The sequence below is a fragment of the Euprymna scolopes genome, chromosome 32, assembly GCF_053919585.1.
Source record: "Euprymna scolopes isolate OS-2025 chromosome 32, ASM5391958v1, whole genome shotgun sequence".
Taxonomy (NCBI): Eukaryota; Metazoa; Mollusca; class Cephalopoda; order Sepiida; family Sepiolidae; genus Euprymna; species Euprymna scolopes.
The window spans coordinates 34,528,881-34,543,330 of record NC_136513.1 but is presented as its reverse complement, the minus strand read 5'-3'; the positions used below and the strand labels follow the sequence as shown (position 1 = coordinate 34,543,330).

General features: G+C 32.4%; 1 protein-coding gene across 2 annotated transcripts in view; it reads right to left on the bottom strand.

The window, feature by feature from the left end:
• The window catches only part of LOC145256251 (tectonin beta-propeller repeat-containing protein 2-like), a 168,058-nt gene that overhangs the window by 26,599 nt on the left and 127,009 nt on the right, over nucleotides 1–14,450 (bottom strand). For both annotated transcript variants that reach the window (XM_080114907.1, XM_080114908.1), the window contains exons 9-11: nucleotides 9,491–9,706; nucleotides 7,204–7,348; nucleotides 822–1,023 (exon numbers count right to left, since the gene is read on the bottom strand). In XM_080114907.1, coding sequence (XP_079971033.1) covers nucleotides 822–1,023; nucleotides 7,204–7,348; nucleotides 9,491–9,706 — 563 coding nt within the window. The remainder of the gene's footprint in view (nucleotides 1–821; nucleotides 1,024–7,203; nucleotides 7,349–9,490; nucleotides 9,707–14,450) is intronic.

Genomic DNA, 14,450 nt, shown 5'->3' with positions numbered 1-14,450 from the left:
ACGTAGACTTTACCTATGTATATCGAAACACACTTTTGGCAAACAAAGAATTCCTAATTTTAATTGTTCAATATTTAACCTATTTTTAATTCTTAATTTTTATTTCTGAAACTTGTATTGTTCATTCTTTTAACTGACATATTTAATATCAAGTTATTTCTAAAAGAATGGACAATCAACTGCATTCATAAATCAAATATATGACGTAAATAATATTTAACTATTTGCACGAACAATGACAATCATTCTGCGTTCCTAGGATTTCAATATGTATTCTTTTTTAAACTTTTCTTGCTGAGTTCGATTCTAACCTTTTCCAAATCTCATTTTGAAACTTATCTAGTTTGCCTTCTTACGTATTGAGGTCTGTCTCTTTATAACATTAGGTTGGCGCAAAAATAATGTCATTTTTTGACGTATATATATATATATCTCTGATAAAAAAACATTTTTTTGCACCAATCTAATAGTAGAGGTGTGTCCCTAACAGCATATAAATTTAATTGTTGATTCAACAGGGAGTAAAGAGCATATTCATTCCACATCCCTAATAATCTAATTAATTGAATCAATGATTAAATTTATAAGCACTAGTATATAGTTTTTTTTTCTTTCTTTCTCTCTCTCTCTATATATATAGTCTTTGAAGTTTTTAACATTTGAAACCATACAAAAAATTATTTTTTATCATTCGTTAAAAAAACATCTAGTCAGTAAGTCATTTAATCACCTGCAATCACTGCATCAACTCTCAAATTTACTATAATACCAATTTTTTTTATTTTTTTTTTTATTTTTCAATAATATATATAATTACTTACCTTGCATAATGCTTTTACAGGCCTGGATAACATTTTTGTAACTTGGCACAAACCATGTGCCTACCTGGGTAGCAGCAATCAATCCACCACCTCTGGGAGATGTTAAAAGCTGTGACAATTTCTGTGGGTCAAGTCTTTCAGCCACTGAACGCATCATGTCAGTCATTGTTGGGTCCATCATGAAGTAGTCACTAAAGGCCACCTACAAAGAAAAAGAGAGAAATACACATTTAATATATCTTGTTGGATTTTCCACTTAATTTTAAATAGCAATAATAGATACGAATATCGGTTATAGTCAGCTAATGTACTTCCTAATTTCCTGTAACGAGGCAAATCAGTTTCTTTACTTTTATTGTTCTTCAGTATTTCTATTGTGAAGTGATTTATTGAAATAAAATAGAAGAAAATGACATTATTGAAAAGTACACAATAAAAATAACAAAATAATACAGATAAAAATAATATAATTAGTCTTTATTAGCACTTTTAATAACAAAATTTAAAAAAATAAAAGTTTTTATTTTAAATTTTATAAAGGAATATGTTTATGAAATTAGAAAAATAAGTTTTTTCTTTGAATTTATATAGTAAATATGTATTTATGAAGGTATAAAAATAAAATTTATGAACTTATATATTTATAAAGGTAAAAAAATAAAATGATTGAAATAAGAAATGAAATTATTGAAATCAAAATAAGAAATGAAATTATTGAAATCAAAATAAAAATTTCAACATCATAAAAAAAAGTATCCAATACACAATATTCCCAAAATAGTTAAACATTTAAAGAATTTTCAATAATTCTTTTAAAAATAAAAAAAAGAGTGCAAAAAGGATTTTTAATAATTCTTAAAAAATAAAATAAAACTAATTTCAATAATTCTTAATTCAAATAAGACCGAAAAATATTTCCAGTGATTATTAAATAAAAAAAAAAAAAAAAGATAGATCGGAAAAACATAATAAAAAAAAGTACATCCACAGACGAGATATAGGCATTAAAGAAAAAAAAGCGAAGGAACTGATTTGCCATGTCACTGCTTCCAGTAGCACTACACCGGAAGTTAGGAAGTACATTAGCTGACTATAGCCGAAATATCAAATTAATATTTAATTCCAACGAATAATTTCTTCTTTTTTATTTGTGCAACATGTTCTTCATATTAAACATTATGTGATAAGCTGATCTACCCCTTTCAGGAATAAATAGAGTTATCCAAAGACAATAAATATAGTTACACCTAAAGGTAATAACAGTGACTCCTAGAATGATGATGTATAATTCTATAACATGAATACACTTTTTGTTAAGTATACCACTGTGATTACTACAAGGACACAACACTAAAAAAAAAAAAGAAAAAAAAAAAAGATGTTTCTTTCTGAAAATAATTGTTCCAGTAAGGAAGATTTACATTGAAGACAATTTAAAATAATGATCTAAAATGTTCCAAGTGTAAGGGAGCTAATTCTTACGTTCAATGCTGCCAAGACTAAACTGGTTTCATTCAATAATTACAAGAAACCCTCTCTACAACCTATAGCAATGGCCAACGACTCTTTATCTAAGAGTACGTCTTTCAAGCTCCTTGGCTTAACGTTCACAGGAAACATGAGTTGAACAATTACATCGAGGGCATTGCCAGGGCCGCTGCAAGGAAGGTAGGCTCTCTCTACTGTGCTAGAAAACTACTAACACCCAAAAGTATCCTGTACCTCTATAAGGCAACCATTCGCCCATGTATGGAGTATTGTTGACAGGGTTCAAAAGAGAGTCGCAAATCTGATAGGCCCTAAACTGGCATCTAAGCTTCAGTCTCTGTCCCATCGATGAAACGTTGCATCCCTCTGCCTGTTCTACAAGTATTTTAATGGTGAATGCTCTGATGAACTGCAAGCACTTGTGCCCCCACGACGTGAACACCCTCGACAGACCCGACAAGCTGCAAAATCCCACCCCCACACTGTGGAGATTCCTAGATGTAGAAGATCTTTCTACTCCGGTAGTTTTTTCCCCAGAACCGCTAGACTTTGGAATTCCATTCCAGGTCACTGCTTCCCCAGCTGTACTGACATACAGAAGTTCAAGTGCAACGTGAACCAACATCTTGCTGCCCAAATCCCTACATAGTACCCCAGTAGTTCTTTCCCCTGATAGTAGCCCCCTACACCAAAGTGGCAATGTGCCTTGTTTGGGGTGAAAATGTAATAAAAAAAAAAAAAAGAAAAAAAAAAAGGAGTTATTGGTTCTTGTCATATGAAATGTTGAAATTTAAATCCCATAAATATTTACTATTAATAAGATTACAAAACTAATTGATAAGACTAAACTATAAGAAAAAGAAGACTAAACTAATCGATAAGACTAAGCTATAAGAAAAAGAAGACAGAACTAATCAATAAGACAAGCCAAGAAAGACAAAACTCAAAAGAAATTTTGAATAACATTTGCATCAAGATTGTTGTAGATTATTTCCATTCTAAAATAAAAGATAACATGCTGACGTGTTGTTTAGAGTTTGTTGACTCTGAATAATAAATTAATTCTATTTTTTATTAAAATTCTACTTGATATTTATCTAAATTCGCAAAATCAATAACTTATGATTTCAATGAAAATTTTAGCAGTGATTAATTTCGGGTTTTTGTCCAGAATTCTTTTTTATATTCAGAAACAAAAATAAAGAAAACTTTATATGATGTACGTACCTGTGATGGAACGAAAATGTTGTATTCCAAAAACGCACAAATTAATCAAATAATTTTATTTTTATAAAGAAAATCATTTTTCAGAGATTAATGAGAACACATAAGCATTACAACATAAATCTCGCAATGAACAAGAGCATGCTTCCCCCGTGAAGTAAATAAAGAGTTCCGTTCAAAATTCCATCCGAATTCGAGTTTGATAAAATACACCTGAAGAAGGTTGGAGGTTACATCGATCGAAACGTTGTGAAAATGACATTCAAGAATAGTCCATTGAATCCAAATAATACGAATAACAAATACTTGTATCAGAAATTCAGAAATGTAATATTATATTAAAATTTTTTTTCTCTTTGCAAAACTTAATCAAGCCAAAAACAAAAACAATCGGTCCACTCCTCCCATCCTCTCGTCCCATCCCTTTCCCTGTCTGAGGATGCTGGCTTCCTGACTTAAGGAACTCAAGACATAAGAACTTTCCGCTTTACTTTTGAAAAACAAACTTTTTTAAGAAAGTCACAACATTTCTCTTGATAAGTTGTCAAGAGTTTGAAAACAGGAACAGAACAGACCCCCCCCCAATTATTTATTCATGTCCATTGATCATATCTGATCTTGGTTCTGTGGCCTAAAAAGGAAAGGCTGGTAGCGGGCGGAGCAGTCGTTCTCTGCATTGGGCTCACTTCTTCTGTCACACCTGATGCATTTTTTTACGGATCTTTTTAGAAGATTAAGAAATATTTTATGGTTAAGGAGGAAATTATAGTTTATGTTATGTCCGTAGATGGGACATTAATATTGCAGGGTCTGCATTCGCGCCGGACATTCATAAAATGGAAACATGTTAAAAACTCCTGCAAGGCTTAGCAATACAAAACAGACAAGGGATACACCTGTGGAATTTCCACACGCGAGTTTTTTTTGTCTGCTGATCAGGTTAACTCTTTTTTTAATGAGTAGAAAGTCACTAATTCATACAAAAATAGAAAGTGATTTTTTTAAAGATATTTTAAGATTAAGAATATATTTATTTCATGAGGGTACAATATTATAGAATTTTAATAATTAAATGATTAAAAGTATTTGATAATAAAAAAAAACAAAAGATTTAAATTAAACCTGTTATTTTTTTTACGTATTATAAAAATAATCTTCTCCAATTACTAAATTTTAAAAGCATATCTATATATATAAAAGTGAACGTGTGTGTGTGTGTGTGTGTGTGTGTGTGTGTGTGTGTGTGTGTGTGTTTCCCTATGCAACAATTCTATCAATTTTTAGTCTACAGACTCGAAATTTGATATACAAGATACTGAGATTTGGGAAAATCTTTGGGATCAGTTTTCAACCAGAAATGTGGCTGTTAAGGGGTCAAAGATTTGAGCTTTGAGAACTCTACCAAACTCCTCCGACAATTTTGGGTCTATCACTTGAAATTTTAGATATAGGTTCCTTGGACATGGATCTAACTTAATAACTTGATTTGAGCTCAAAACAATAAATTTTAAGGAGTCAAAAAACGGGTCAAAGTTAAAAAAAAAATTGACTTCTGTGGTCTCTTCCAATTACTCAGACAATTTCTGGTTTAAATATTTGAAATTTTACATAAAGGGTATTCAGAGATAGAGCAAGTATTTTAATCGGTTTGGATTGAAAAGTTTTAGTTACCAATATATAAATGCATGTATGTATGTTTGCATGTGTGCCTAAAATTTTCGACAGAGGCAACGGATTTTACCAAGATCAGTATCGTTTTAAAGTCCGACCTTTCAGATGACAAATATCGAAAAATTGGCTAAAAACATTAATATGTTCACCTTAAACAGGGCACTTTTCTACAGGGGAAGGGGGGATATTTTTTAAAGTCATCCTCTCCTTTCAATTGTCTAGCCTTAATTTTAAAAAATGTCACTCACTTCCGGTTTGGCGGTGGTTGTAACAGCATAGACGTCAAGTTTTTTCCCCGTTCTTTCCCTCCTTCGCGGTACAAGTTCGAACCTGCCTTTCTACTACCACTTTTTTATTCTTTATTTTTTGCTCAACAGACACATCCAAACATCCGGGCAACACCGGGCTAAAATGCTAGCATTAGATAAAATGGGAACTAAATCGAATGTTCTGCTAGCTTGATGAACCAAGAGCAGATTCAAGATATTCTCTCAAATAATGGTGATGGAGAGACGCTCCTAGCGTCAAGTCGATTCATAATTCATGTTCGATTTGATTCATGATCGGGGTTCAATTCTTGATCGAATCAGACTAAAGACTTAAACAATACTACTTGATGTCCTCTTGCTAAACAGTCAACATAGAGAATCAAGGACAATTGGAATAATCCCAGGAATGAAGTGGCACTTTTGTATACATTTCGGTGTAGCACCTAATAGAAAGGGAGGCTATAGTCAACCACTTAGCTCAGCTTAAAAACTTTAGCTTAACTTTGATCCTAGGCTGAAGGTCACGAAATCAGCGATTCAAAACCGTTGTTGAACAGAACGCATACGGTGAAAATAAAACTCCTGAAACTTGAGAAGTGTCATGCGAATGCATATAGCAGTTTCTGCTTGGCTGCAGACACAATCGATCTCGACAAATTTAATTTGCTAAATAATGAATCAATTACGATCTTGGTTCTGAGCCCTGAAGGAGAAAGGCTGGTTGCGAACGGCACAGTCGTTCTTTGCATCAGACTTGCGTCTCCTGCCACGATTGACAGAGTTTATCCTTGCCTCTCTTGAGGTCACTGGTAACCTGGTGTTTCTACAGATTGTACTGATCAGCATGTGGGATAACAAACGTGATGCCGACAAGAAGAAAGCAACACAACACAGTTGTAAATGTTATAAGAACGTATTTACAGCGAAAAAGTGGAAAGAAAAGAAAAGTGCTTGCAAACAGTCAGTTTGTGTGAAACGTATCTGAAAGATGTGCTCATTTAAACAGTGTGAGAGAATATATATATATATAATTATTTTCCACAGCCGAACCAATGTCGCAGTCCACAAAAGCCAAGAAAGCCAACAAACCGGAAGTCCAAGACTCGAGTTTCGCCCTCATCAGTTAGTTTCGGGTTTCAAATCCTGAACGCAGATATGTGCTCTTGTGGGCTGCGACATTGGTTCGGCTGTAGAAAATCATTATATATATATATATTTATCTATTTTAGGGAAAAGCAATTTCTTGAATTTTGGGCGCTTCTTCGTTATCAGAGTGAAATTCAAAAATTGAAATGTTGAATTTCAAGTAAAACCAATGGTATCTAGTTAATGGCCATGTCACAGTAATGAACATATCCAAAAATTACGAAAAACAATGAGGTAAAAAATTAATTATCAATGTTAAGTTTTCAAAGACAATTAGCAAAAATTGAATTTTGCTAAATTGTCCTAAAATTTTCAATTTTTAGAAAATAATTATCTCCCTTGTTACAATTCAAATTTTTGTTTTTCCTTTTTTTATAAGCAAAACTCAATTTTCAATTATTTTCTTCCTTACTGTTTTTCATAATTTTTGGATATGCTCATTACTGCGACATAATTAAGTAGATAACATTGGTTTCAATTGAAATTCAATATTTCGATTTTCGAATTTCGCTACAATAATGAAGAAACACCCAATTTATTTTAATGAAAAAGTTGTTGCTATTAAAAAAAAAATTTTTACTTACTTGGTACCACATTCCTTGTCCGAATGGATGTTCGCGAGTGACGCTCGTACAGAACCAAACCTGACCTTGCGTATCCACACACCATCCAGTGTTATTATCGCCAAGGGCGATATTCATCATTTCAGGGACATGGCAGTTGGAAGGACTAAAAATATAAAAAAAAATCATATGAAAATCATACATTGGTTCTTGTCCAGAATTCCTCCATAAAAAAAAAAAATCTGTATGATGTACATACCCTTGACACAATGAAAATGTCATATTCTAAAATTCATGTAAATTGATCAAGTAGTTTTATTTTTAACTAAGAAAACCCAATTTTATGAGTTATTTAGAAGGGGCTATCTCATGTTGCCATCTTTAAGAAACAAAGGGAAATAACTCACCAACAAGTCAAACTTACAAAATCGCCCATATAATGCCTAATATTTTCTATCATTTAATAACTATTATCTAGTGCTTCTTTTGAATTAGAAAAATCAAAATATTAATTTAAATTTAAACCAATGGTATTTTCTTAACTGTTAGGTCGAAATTAGTAAAATATCCAAAAATTATGAAAAACGGTAATGTAGAAAATTAATTTTTTTGTTTTTATACAATAAAAAAAAAATGTAATTTGTATATATTTTTGAGGTGGTGAGGAAGGCTATTTTTTCTGTTTATTTTTTTAACATTTGTTGACAAAAAAATAATTTGTAAATGTTTTCGAAAAAATTTTTTTCCCTGTACTTTCACCTAACAATTTATGGTTTTCATAAAAATCATTCATCTTTTCTTATAAAAAAAAAAAGTTTTCTTGAAAAAAAATATACTTTCATCTAACAATTTAAAGTTAAAAAAAAAAATAGCAATAATCTTTTCTTGAAATTTCAATAAAAAAATTACAAAAAAAAATAATACAAAATGCAACTTTTCTTGAAAAAAAAAAAAAAATTCTCTCGCTCTCTCTCTTTATATATATTCAGTAAATTCAAGGTAGGTTTTTGTTAGTGACTGCTGGTCGAGCCCAAACCATAATTGATGGTAGGTACGGGCAAAATGAATGTATAAAAATTAAAAATTCACCAAAAATCAGGAAATTAACCAAATTTAATGAAATTTTCAGTATTTATCAAATAATGATCACAAAATATATTATTTTTATTTAAATCTTAGTGGAAATGTTATTTTGTTTAAACAAAAAATACCTTTAATAAAATTATAATTTTCAGTAGTAAAAAAAAAAAAATGCATTAATTTATTTTTGCTTTTTAAAGCATCGTAAATTATAACAATTAAAAAAGAATTAATTTAATTTTTACAGGAACATTACGAAAAAAAAAGCCACTAAAGTCTGTATTAATGAATTCGATATAACTCGAAGAAAAATTAATTTCAAGTTACTGATATTATCATTGGATTAAGCATTGTTTATTTAATATTTTCACACAAAAAAATTTTAATAGCAAAAAATATTTCTAATTTTTTTTTAAATTACAGGTTTCGCATAGTTTTTATATGTAAGATTTTAATATTTCCTTTGCTTAAATGAATGTGAAACTTTTCGTGTAACAATTTTAATATAATCTTGAACAAAAATTTAAAAACAGGAACATAGGAAAATAATTAAATTAGAAAATGGTAAAAATGATACAAACGTTCAGGATAGGAATGTATGAATGCACGTCTGGGGAAAAAAAAAAAAGAAAATTAGCACCCCTTCCCTCCTTTCCTTTGAATTACATGACACCATTTTCAGAGAACCTTTCGACGGGCGGAAATTTTGGGCTTCTGTATATCTGTGTTTACAAAACTCCCATTTATTGTAATTTTGCGAAAGGCAGAACCCCTTTTTTTTTTCTTTAGCTAATTAAGCTATTTTTTGTACAAACAAAGTGTTTTTTTTTATTTAATTCAATACCTTAGGACTTTATTTTACTAATTATCTTTGAAATAAACCCAGAAAACTAATATTTATCTTTTGAAGGATTTTTACAATGAATTTATTTAATTTCAAAATTTAGCTGAATTGGTTATAGCTCGCCATGAAAAAATTTTTCATGTTTCTTTTTTTTTTTTTTCACGTATATAAATATTTTTTTCCTTTTGGAAATTAACTTTAGTCTTTAATCTTTCAAATACAATCAAAAAGTAGTCGGAAACCTGCAAAAAAATTGATAAATCGGCTTTCAAAACTAGCCCCCCCCCCCATGTTTATTCGTCCATTTTTGCCCGGAAAATTCTGCAAGAGTACCCCCTAGGTTGCCAAAATGATGTCAAAGGTCATATTTTTTTTTTCACTTACCTTTCGTATTTACACCATTCATCTCCTTCCGGATGCTGTTCAGAGACTCCAGTGCGACAGACCAACTGCAGATCTCGTGTTAAGCCCCAGACGACTCGGTTAAGACAAGCTAACTGAATGAGGTCATATTCACACGGTATTTTTTGGCTGCGGTATGCAGGCCGCTCACGAGATAGGTCCTTATGGACTGCAATTTCACCATTCAGTTTAATATACCTGGCGGAATAAAGTTAAAAAAAAATTAAATTTTAAGTTATTGCCTCCGTTTAGTCTTGCAAAACAATGGATACTCCCTGTAATGTTATTATATATATTGACCTCTCTGTCTGATCCTTTGTTTCAGTTACCTTGATTAACTATCATATTTTCAAATGCCTTTGCGCGAACTTTATTTCCTATGCTTTTTGTTCTGATATTTCCTGTTAGTTTTTCTTCCTTTTTTTCACTTCCTAACACTTTTATGGGGGTGAGTGGGTCCATGCTACAAGTTGGCCAATCTCCATATCCAATGCAGGCCAAAATCAAATTTAAAATTAACCAAAAAAAAAAAAAAAAGTAGATGAATAACTTTAAAACTGTTAACAAGTCCAATGTAAACAAGTACTTGATGAGCCGTTCCTCTTAAGTAATTTACTAAACTTCCACTACTAACAATTATTACGACATCGTCCCATTGACCACTGTATGCTTATTAACTCTTATCCCTCGAGTGGCCAAAAAGAAAAAAGAAGCCATTTATTTCCAAAGTCTGAATCCGTGCAGAATTTTCTATTAAAAAAATTAACATTCGAAAATCCTTCCAACTTTAGCATTAGATTTAGAAGCACGAAATTGGCGCACTTCTCACATAATTATATGGGAGGAGGAAGAGGAGGGGGTTTGTCACAAATTATACTATTGCAGTGGTTTATTATCTTTAAGTAAATCCCCAACCTTTCTTTTTTTTTTTTTTTTAAAATACAATGCGCAGAAGACAAGTGAAGATGAGGACTGGCAGCTGAGAGTCTAGATAAAGAAGACGCAGCATACACATAAATGAAGACGTGTTTAATGCTGTTTTGTTGATTAGTTTTACTTTTTAGCTGTGTCCCGAAACCTCATTCTTTTGATTAATTTTTATTGAAAAAAAAAAAAAAAAAAACCCAAAAAAAACCCAAACATAAAACAAAAAAAAAAAGACAACAAACAAACAAACAAAAAACAAAACAAAAAAAATATATTTTCACACATTTCTCTCTCCTCTGATCTTGATCACGTTGTACAATGGGGAAAGGAGTGGCTGGTTACTTTTAATGCATCTAAAACCAAGCTTCTATCTTTACATCATCAACGTTCTGATCCCTATCTGGCATCAATTAAAATGAATGGCTCTCGTCTTGGGGAGGCCTCAAGTTTTGACAAGCTTCTGGGCTTGACCTTTACTCCTGATCTTAAATGGAATACGTACATCAAATCTGTTGCCAAGGCCGCTGGAAAAATGGTCGGATCCTTCTATCGATCCAGTAGATATCTCACTGCTGAGGCAATTCTCTATCTATATAAGAGCCAGATACGTCCAAGCATGGAATACTGTTGCCACATATGGGCAGGAGCTGCTAGAAAAGACTTGTCCTGCCTTGATAGGGTTCAAAATAGACTTCGTGGCCTGGTGGGAGATGTCCTTTTCTCTTCGCTGCAACCTCTATCTCACAGAAGAGATGTTGCGAGTTTGTCTCTGCTTTATTGTTATTTTCATGGAAAGTGTTCGACTGAGCTTCAATCTATGGTCCCCCCTCGCCAAACTTTCACAAGAAACACTAGACTAGCTGAAAACACTATCAATAATTTTCCCCACTCTTTATCTGTGTCTAAACCTAAACACAGATTCCATGATCAAAGCTTTTTTCTTAGAACTGCACGCCTGTGGAATTGTCTTCCGTTTTCCTGCTTTCCAGCTGTCTATAAGATGATTGTCTTCAAGTCCAACGTGAACAAGTTTCTGATGAGACGTTCCACTTAAGTTAACAAATTTACCGAACTTCCATTACTATATTGTCCTTTTGACTACTCTACACTCTTTAACCCTTATCCTTGAGTGGCCTATCGGCCTTGATAAGTGGTGACGCCTATGTAAAAAAAAATAAAAAATTTTCTATTTAAAAATAATTTTCATGAATATTTTTTACGATTTCCATAAGAAAAAAAAACAAAAAAAAACAAACATAAAACAACCTCCCCCCCCAAAAAAAAACAAATAAAAAAAAAAGAAAAAAGAAAAAAAAAGACAAACAAAAAACAAAACAACAAAAAAAAAAATATTTTCACACATTTCTATTTAAAAATAATTTTCATGAATATTTTTTTACGATTTCCATAAGAGTTCTGCGGACCAGATTAAAGACCTTGGCAGGCTGGATCTGGCTTGCAGGCCATACTTTGGAGACACTGGCCCTAACCTGATGCTTTTATATTTATATGCTTTAGTGTTATTTGCCCTTTTATTTTTTTTGCATGGTTTTCAAATTGTAAACTGTTTCAACCATTTCCAGTCTGTTCTGTTAATTTCAATATGAAGCATCCAGACTTTTTCATACTGTGTAAACGACATTTTTGTGATTTGTAAAAAAAAAAAAAAAAAAAAAAAAAAAAAGGAAAAAGAGTAAATGTCATATCTAATTTGGAGCCTGTTTTTTTTAACATAAAAAGTGATATTCTTTTTGTCAAAGAAAATGTGATTTCTCCAGACTATTACTGTTCTTTATTGAAACTATAAAGAATTCTTCAGCTCTTTTTGTATTTGAACTGTTTCCAGTCTGTTCTGTTAATCTAATATAAATAAAAGCAAAATGTGTGTATGTGTTTGTACGTCAGCCAAAAACTTTCGACACATGCAACGGATCCTGATGAAATTGGTATTGTTACGAAGCTCCATCTCCTGGACAACAAATATCCAAAAATTGGCCCAAAACATTAATACCCTCACCCTCACCCGGGCCACGTTTTACAAGGAGGGGTAGGGTTTTGTGTTAACATTTTCTCAAGTCATCGTCTCCTTTGAACTGACTACGCTTAATTCAAACGCACACGACTTCTGGTTTCACGATGGACGCATCAGCGAAGAGGTTAGTTTTTTTTTTTTCACCTTTTCCTCCTTCGCGTTACAGGTTCAAGCCTGCCTGCCTGCCTGCTACCACTTTTTTTTTTTTTAACACCTCTCTCTACCCTGGCTGCCTACTGGGGTTTTGACCCACCCCCTCCAGGGGTTTCTTACTGCACCACCTCTTCACACCCGGGCAATGCCGGGTACCCTCGCTAGTTTCAATATAAAGCACCCAGGCTTTTTCGTAGTGTGTAAACAAGGTTTTTGTGCTTGGTCAAAAAAATAAGTAAATGTAATATTTAATTTGGAGCCTGTTTTTGCACATAAAAAGTGATTTTTTTTGTTCCGACAGAAATATGATTTCTCCATACTATTAGTGTTTTTTTTTTTTTTTATCTAAAATTTGGCAACCCGTTTGAAAAAAAAATTAATTACTCATTAAAAAAAAATAATTGACTACCCTTAATTCGAACGCACACGACTTCTGGTTTCATGATGGACGCATCAGCGAAGAGGTTAGTTTTTTTTTCACCTTTTCCTCCTTCGCGTTGTTGTATATTGGTTTATATTGGAGGAGATGATATATTAAAACGTGTCATGTGTTATCTAGTGGATATAAGATATTGCTCTTTTAACAGATAATAAACGTATAAATCGTATGTATGTTGTTAGCCAGTGGACATGATATTGACATGTAAACCGAGTCATGTTGTATCAGACTTATCACACGGGATATTTTTACAGTTCATATGCAAGAAGAATAATATATGCTTCATACTTTTTTTTCTTGAAGAGATCTTCTGTATCTTCCCGCTGCTCTGTGACGAACCATGAAGCGACCAGCATCATATAATTGAGACAACTGTTCTTATTTGTGAAACCATTAAAACAACTCTTTATATTTTTGTAATATAAATTTATTACAGTTGTCTCAAATCGTTTTCACAGGATCTGCAGTTAGTCTACATTTTTTTGTTCATACAGCCTGCTCCAAGCTGTCTGTCCACCCTTGTCTAGACGTCTGTCTGCTCTGCTGGTCAATTCTCAATTCTCTGAATCTCTCCAAAACTAACTACATCATGTGTTCTCCCACGTCACCTAATTATGTGTCTCAGACCAACCTAATGTTTCCATCTAGTTATTTGTTTATCCAAATCCAAAAGAATGTTTACATCTATTTTCTATTTTCGCATTCCTTTTGCGATTCACACGTCAATCATTTCTTCCTCAATTTAATTGTTTATTCTTCTAATCATAATAACTGATTCAGCAAGCATTCGTCGCTCAAATCAATTAATAACAATACAATAACAATAATGTTTTGACCATTGCTCCCACTAGCTACAGTTAACAGATACTACGCTATGATCACAGCCTCTTTAGAGTCATAACATTACAGCGTTACAGGTTCAAGCCTGCCTGCTACCACTTTTTTTTTTTTAACACCTCTCTCTACCCGGGCTGCCTACTGGGGTTTTGACCCACACCCTCCAGGGGTTTCTTACTGCACCACCTCTTCACACCCGGGCAATGCCGGGTACCCTCGCTAGTTTCAATATAAAGCACCTAGGCTTTTTCGTAGTGTGTAAGCAAGGTTTTTGTGCTTGGTCAAAAAAATAAGTAAATGTAATATTTAATTTGGAGCCTGTTTTTGCACATAAAGTGATTTTTTTTGTTTTTACGACAGAAATGTGATTTCTCCATACTATTAGCGTTTTTTTTTTTTATCTAAAATTTGGCAACCCGTTTGAAAAAAAAAATTAATTACTCATTAAAAAAAAAAATAATTGACTACCCTTAATTCGAACGCACACGACTTCTGGTTTCATGATGACCGCATCAGCGAAGAGGTTAGTTTTTTTTTTTTTACCTTTTTCTCCT